Consider the following 7600-nt stretch of genomic DNA (forward strand, 5'->3'; position numbering starts at 1 on the left):
CTGTTTTCTCTGGAAATAGTTGCCTTCTTTCCATGACTGTTCTCTTAAAGGTGTGACCCAGGGGGGGAAAAAGAAAAAGAAAAAAGATAAAATCCCTTATTTCTGATGTGCTCTGAATAAAATTCAATCCAAGCTAATAGGCAGAGAAGTTTCTGTCTTTAACAAATAGCCAAGTGTGGCTGATAAAGCATGGCCAGGAAAGCTGACAGCTGTGTGCTGCTGAAGAGAGCACCTTCCACATGAGCATCTTGGTGATCTCCATCTCAAGTCTGGTTAAGACCATTCTTTTCTTTATTTTTTTTTTTTGGAATATTCAGCTCTGTCTCCTCCCTTTCTTGTCTCCTCTCACATGTGAACCTCCTGTCTGCCCCTTCATAGTCCTCTGCAGTGATTTTTTACCTCTGCTGCCAACCAACTATCTGTTGTTTTCTCCCCTTGCCTGCTGCTACACTTAAAATATTTCCAATCCTTTCAGCTTTCATTTTATTCTTTTGGTGAAGTGTTTTGTGTAACCTGTTCTTACCAGAACAGGAGAAAAAGCAGATTGTGGCTACCCACCTGTCTGACTTGCAGGATAAAAGAATTAGGCTGGGTTTGTATAACACATAAATCTTTACAAAAGAACTTACCAGCTAAAGCCAAACCTGTTGAGCAAGCCTTTATGCCTTTTGAGCCTTCTAAGCAACAAGAATAGCCTTGGAAGGAAGATAATGGATTTTGCTTTAGAGAATTGTTGTGGCACTGGTTCTTGGCATGCTTCCTGGGTGAAATCACAACATTCACTTACCTGAGCTGAACCAGCACTGTACGCTGCAGTGATTTGGGGCTGACAAGTCCCATGGGAGCATATGGCCAGAGCCCATCTGTTACAGCAACGTGTGGAATTTGGTAGCTTTGGGTACTGGAACTGGGAAGGCCGACTTGAGTGCTGCTTCCTAGAGCCCGATGGGTGAGCAGGAGAAGCTGTTCTGTGCTGGTGCCCTCCTGCCCATCTGAAGTCCCTGTTTTCTCTCTCCCTGGTAGACATTAAAGCACCATGTGAAGCACTTGCATCCCCCAGCCTGGAGCCCTACCCGCAGAGCTCCATCACGGTCACCCTGGAGGATATGGGTCTCTGGATGAAGTTTCATCAGATAGGGACAGAGATGATCATCACCAAATCCGGCAGGTGAGGAGACCAGGACAGCTGCCCACGCCGCTCCCTTCTAATCTGTTTGCAAAACTCTGAGCACTCTTATTTCACTTGGTGACCCTCAGACTTGTAGCCAGTTGTTTGCATCTCCCTGCCTCTGGCACATTTTCAGGCTGTGCTGGAGATCCAAACTGCAAAGTGCAAAAGGTCATCGCGGGGCTGATGTGCTGAGAAATCTCCTCTGCTCTTATCTCAGTACTTAACACTGATGTTCTTCCTGTTGCTGTGCTGTTGCTCTGGGAAGTGCCCTGGGCTTCCTTTGCCTCGGTCACAGGCAGCAGCATAGGAGCAGTCAATACCTGGTGTTGATTCTGCATTTGCAGATGAAAATATGGCATATAATGCTAAACAAGCTATTCTGAGTCTGAGTCATGTTGGAGCTTGTGGTGAAAGAATACAAAATAGGGACGTTTTGTGTCAAAGCTGCTGGGAGCTAAAGTAATCCTGCTGGTAGGAAGGGAGTGTTGAGGCTTTTCTGCAGAGTCAGAAGATGAAAGTGGCAGTGGGGAATGCTGGAACGGAAAGGAAGATGTGCTCCTAGGTGTGCACAGCCCACGCTAGAAAATGCTTTAATCTGTGCTCTCGGTCTGTGGTAGCTGCATGAAGCAGCTGCATGCAAATTCCACTTATTTTCTTTAAGTTTTCCGCTGCTGCAATGCAGGAATTGGAGGCACAAAAGCAATAACAATGTCAGGCCATTAAAGACTGCTGCCATGTTAGTGCCTATTCCACCTAAACCCATGGGACTGGATAATCAATACATCAATGAGATTGTAAAAACATTTGATAGCTGGCCTGTACAAATACCACTACCAGAACTTTGTGCAGCAGTGAGTAAACGTGACCTGCTGCTTCTGTAGGTCGTTAAACAGCATTTGCTAAGTACAGAAATTCTTACATTCATTTCTCCTTCAGACGAATGTTTCCACAATGCAAAATCAAAGTCTCCGGCTTAATCCCATATGCCAAGTACCTCATGCTGGTGGATTTTGTGCCTGTGGACAACTTCAGGTACAAGGTAAGCACTTCAGATGATAAAAGTTATGCCTTAATTCCATTTTTGTTTGAAATAGATTAATCTTTGTGCTTCAGTGGCCAGGCTGATAAATAAATAGTCTTTGGACGACATTCAGAAGTAATTGGTGGATTTTCTGCCTCTCCGGAGCTATTTGTCACTTTTGCTTGGGGAGCAGCTGAAAAGGTAACTGATCTCCGTTGTAACTGGTACAGTTTTGATCATGATTAATGTCAGACTTCTTTGATGGCCACTGGGAGAAAGGGAGAAAAAATGAGGCCCAAGCTTGGAGCTGTTTTGGTAAAACAATCATGGCTCTCAAGAGATAATCTGCTGCTTGTTAGGATTGCATACCTCAGAGGAATCCTCCACATCAGACAGAGAAGCGGAGTTGCCAGGGCTATTTAAAATAAGTGATTTTTTTAAGCTCTAGCTTTCCATCTTTCTCTTCACAGTGGAATAAAGATCAGTGGGAAGTTGCTGGAAAAGCAGAGCCCCAGCTCCCTTGTCGCACCTATGTCCACCCGGATTCCCCAGCTCCTGGCAGCCACTGGATGAAGGAACCTGTCTCTTTCCAGAAACTGAAGCTCACCAACAACACTCTGGATCAACATGGGCATGTAGGTTGTTGCTGGCCTTTGTGCCACGCTTTCTTGGAATTCATTGCAGGTCGGTGTAAAGTGAAATAAGTGTGAAACATCAGATCATGTGGAAATTAAAGATATCCACGTGCCCTCTCTTCCTTCCTCAGTCCAGCCCTCCTACCTGCCTGCTAGGGAAGGTGCTAACCCGTGCTGTCTGTATAACTTTGCACAGCATGTTAGCAGCAGTTGCACATGGAAACCTTTGCCTTTGTCTCTGTGCCAGATCATCCTCCACTCCATGCACCGTTACAAGCCTCGCTTCCACATTGTGCAGGCAGACGACCTCTTCAGTGTTCGCTGGAGCATCTTTCAAGTCTTCAGCTTCCCTGAGACTGTCTTCACTTCTGTTACAGCCTACCAGAATGAGCAGGTAGCGTGCGAGTCCAAAGCATTGCTGAGTACTTTGTCCTTAGAAATCTTGCATAGGAAGGTGTCTCCACCAGAGCAAATTAACTTGGGTGTCTGTGATGGATAAAGGAAGAAAAATAGGCAAAATATGGTTCTTGCAGAAAACGTCTAGTGAAGGATGGCATAAATTGTGCATATTAATTGCATTAAGTGCACTGTCAGTGACTAACAGAATCCCAAAGGTAGCAAAAAGTTCAGACAAAAGTCCAGATATTAGGTATTCACCCTTTGTATTTCTCTAGTTACGTGAATCCCATCCAAATTCCCACTGACCTTGGGAAAGTCAATTCTCTCTGCAACTCGCTCATAGAAGAAACTGCTGGGAGAGCTCAGATACTGTGCCAGGGGCATCCTCCAGCCCCCTGAAAAAGCTGTTGTAGTAAATACCAAGATGAAGATCTTGAAATAATGAAGATCCCAACCAGAACTGAATCCTGGTCCTTTATTTTAAGATCACAAAGCTGAAGATTGACAACAATCCATTTGCTAAAGGTTTCCGGGAGCATGGGAAGAACACTCGAAGGTAAACTGTTTTTTCATCTCAACTTATGTATAACATGAGTTTATCTGAATTATATCCGAGTCCACGCAGCAAAATAGAGCAGCTAGCTCTGCAGAGCATTTTGCTTTGCACATTGCATTTATTTGCATATGGGAGTGATGCTGTGTAGCACCCCCCCCAGAGACTTGGGGAACGGGAGGAAACAGAATTTCCTACAGAAATATGAGAGATGTGACAGATTTGAGACCTGCATTCCATTGCAAATTGGGTCTAGATTGCAGTCTGATACATTAATAGCAGTGATAGAGAGAGACCACAGTAGATCCTTCTGTCCCTGTGAGATCAGCTTAATTCTCACATTGGAAGACTCTCACATCTCCTTTCCTCTTGTGTGGAAAGGTGTCTCTACCAACAGGAAATTTTGTCTGTGGGATGGAGGTTGGATGCCATCGAGATGAGATGAGATGAGATGGTGAGATGATCTGTCTGCTCTGAGGGCAGCCACTAATTAATGCTGGAAGAAATAACCCTGAAGGAAACCCGTAGACTGGTAATAAAGAGTTTTCCAACCAGAAAATGGCATAAAAATATCTGAGATTTTGTTTTGCGTGCATGAGAAGAAAATCTTATTTCCTGGTGAAAAAAGCCAAAAGTGATTCTTTTTGAAAATGTCAGGGATGTTCTTTCTGCTCTCAACAGGACTGTTTCTGACTAAGCTTAGTGTTATTGTCCACTTTGGAAAAAGGCTGCTTTCAAGCAAAATGCCCACCGTACGTATGCCTGTATGTAGAGAATGTGCATCCAGCTTTGGAGTATGCTTACAAACTGTGCTGAAAGCTCCACAGCTGAGATTTCCATGCTAATTTTGACTTTTGTACAAGCAAGAAAGGGGCAGCAACTCCCTTTCCAACTTATCCCCAGTATTCTGTGGGGTGAGAGCTCTCCTGGAAGCACATGCAGCGTTGGTTAACTCCACGATTCCACTCTGGCACACATTCCCTGTGGACCTGTCGTGTTGGTTTGCAAGAGGGTGTAACATGCAGAACATCAGAGCTGTTCATCCCACCTTTTGTCTTCCCAGGCCTTTGTCCTGCATCCCTTGCATACTTATCTAGGTAGAAAGCTAACTTATGACCTAGTCCTGTGCACTGTTTCTTTCCCAGGGAAGGACGAGCCAAATCCCAGAAGCCAAGTCCAGCCAAGGGCCAGAAGAGAAAACTCCCAGAGGAAAAGGAGTCTGGTGCTGAGGAACGTGGTAATTTTAACAAGAACAAACCCAGAGTCAGTCACAAACTGTGCCTAAACCACAGGGGGGATAAGAGGAATGGCCTACCTCTGATGTTCCTCACTGGGGAGAGTGGTTTGGGCAGAGTCCCTAAAGGCTGCTGCATACATCTTTGCAAAGCTGGAAAGTGGTGCTTACTCCCTAATTCAGGGAGACAGCTTTTAGGAGAATGAGCCAACAAATGATGATGGGAACCCTCTGTGAGGCCTTTGCCTCTCTTAATTTCTGCCTGCAGTCTCCACACGTGCATTCAGTTTGTCTGTCTCAGGATTAAGTCTCTGCATATGGTCCACAGGAGCCTCTCACATCTCCTGTCATTAGTGACTCCTCCCCAGCTCCGCTGCTCCAGCCTTGCTTTGTGATTGCATGTGATTGAGGGCTGTGCTCTTGTAATGTTTTCTCTTCAACAGTGACACCATCTTGCAGTGTCACCCATGGCTTTCTTCTGCCTGTCTGCCTTGGTTCTTGTCTGTGCAGTTGTGTCAACCCTGGTGCTTGTGCAGCTGTGTTGTGATGCAGATAGGGAACTGATCTCATTTAAAAATAATCTTTGCTCTTTCTGCTAGGTTATCTTTAAGCTTGATCATTCCTTGCAAGGGTGAGGGAATGGGGAAAAGCTGAAAGCCACAATGTAAGAGCAGAAAAAAGCAGCATAGGGCTAGTTCTTTAAGTCCTTTAAGGCAGTATGGCTGCAGAAGAGGTAATGGTGTGTTTCCTTCCCCCATCCTGCAGTTAATTCAGCTGCTAATAGAACACTGTGAGCTCCCACTCTCTCTTCCCCATTCTCACTTTTTTTCTGTTCTTTCTTTCCCTACTGTGAGTCAGATTTTGAGAAAGATGAGAATGTGGATGTGAAGGAAGAGAGTAACCCCATCGTGGTCAGCGGTGGATATCCCTTCTGGATCTCAGAGCAGAACAGCAGCCATGCCTTTCCTGCAGCATCGCCAGTGCCAGCTGAACAGAGGGAGGGTCCAGCCAGGGAGCAGCAAGTGCCCACACCATCCTACCAGACATACCGGTGAGTCCTGTCTCCTGGTGCTCTTGTCATAAAGCCGCTCTTTAACTGATGAGATTCCTCCTCTTTTATAGGTTATTTCCTAAGGAAAAATAGCCAGTGTGAGTGAGAAGGCTGTTTTTCTGTTGATGCCTCACTTTTGTGATAGGTGCTAGATCAGTGTGGAGATGTCTCTGTAACAAAGCCTTTCTGTTTTACGTGCATTCTGAGCATATTCATGTTTTAGTAGTGCTCTTTATTTCCCTGTGCTGAAATGCTTTCCTACCCAACTCTATGTAACAGAACTTGCCTGTCCTTCAGGGGAGTGGAGGACTTCAGTGATTGTTCCTTCCTTCCTGAGTTGGAGTGAGTGGGCTTACCTTCTTTTGGCACTAAATTTTTCAGAGTGAGCAGGACTTGGACTAAAACCCATTTTTACAGTAAGACAAAGCTGTAGATATGGGAGAGTTAACGTGCCATAAGCCAACATGTGAAGTTGGAGAACCCTTTTCAATATGTGTGTAATTCCATTGGAGTACAAGATGGCTCACCTGGCTTTCCTGCAAGCATCTTCACATGATGAATGAGTGTGAAATAGCTGACGCATTGTAAATTCCCACCCCAGGCCAAGTCTTCTAGGTACAAGGCCCTCGCAGGGAATACAAAGAGCTAGGTTGTCTTTGTAAGGTATGCTTGTTTTGAATGGAAAGCGGGTGTTTGAAATGGCAGGGGAAGAGGGCAAGCTCTTTCCCCGGGGATCTGTGTGGGTTTTCAGTGGTTTTCTGCTGCGGTGGGTTTGACTCACTGCTCTCTGCCTTGAGGAACAGGTTCCACGAAGCTGGGGACAGCCAGCAGCTCCCCAGCCGCGACGTCGCCGCCTTGAACGACTTCCGAGCGAGGTGCCACCCCTTGGATCTCGCCTCAGTGCCTGAGCACGATTCCAAACAGCTCCCAGAGGGCTTCACCAACCTGCCTCCACTGCCCCCACCTCTGCCCCCTCCCCAGGACTACAGTGGAGTGGTGAACATGGCTCTGGACTCAGTGGGGAAACCTGGAGCTCGAGCGCCCGTCTACAGTCCTTATGGCACTGAGCAAGGCCTTGGGCAGTGGATGGTGCCACCCCACAGCCAGTACAGGGCGATGAGCTACTCAGCCTTCTCCACAGATTACAACACACAAGGGGCTTCGGGACATGCCCACGGGACCATGGCAGAGTGGAGCCAGTACCCACTGTTCCCCTATGCCTGCTGGTGAGCAGGGAGGATCCTTCCCAATGAAAAGACTGAAAGAAAATTGTAAATGAGAACAAATGTGTTCTGGGGTGTTAACCTTGAAGCCTTGTTTATAGAAGGCAAAGAGGCATTGCTGCAGATGGTGGCACGGGATGCCTTCACTTCCTTGTCTCCTTGCACAACAACCCTCATGGTACTTCACAAGCAGCAGCTACACCGCTAGCAGTCCCAGCTGTGTCAGGGCACGTCTGGCTCAATCTGTGTGTGTTCTGCAGTGCTTTTTCTCCAGCAGGAATAGGAAACCACAGGAACTGTGAGAGCGGCAGTG

The 7600-nt window shown here is 46.5% G+C and overlaps 1 protein-coding gene across 1 annotated transcript; it reads left to right on the plus strand.

The window, feature by feature from the left end:
• Positions 1 to 945: 945 nt before the first annotated feature.
• Positions 946 to 7294, plus strand: LOC306952908 (T-box-containing protein TBX6L; the record flags this gene model as incomplete). Its single annotated transcript, XM_079543683.1, has 9 exons — positions 946 to 949; positions 1024 to 1168; positions 2108 to 2210; positions 2663 to 2827; positions 3075 to 3221; positions 3712 to 3782; positions 4925 to 5016; positions 5872 to 6064; positions 6868 to 7294. 9 exons carry the CDS (start codon positions 946 to 948, stop codon positions 7292 to 7294), a joined length of 1347 nt encoding a protein of 448 aa, XP_079399809.1.
• Positions 7295 to 7600: the final 306 nt, after the last annotated feature.

Source organism: Tetrao urogallus (assembly GCF_951394365.1).
Source record: "Tetrao urogallus genome assembly, chromosome: 17".
Taxonomy (NCBI): Eukaryota; Metazoa; Chordata; class Aves; order Galliformes; family Phasianidae; genus Tetrao; species Tetrao urogallus.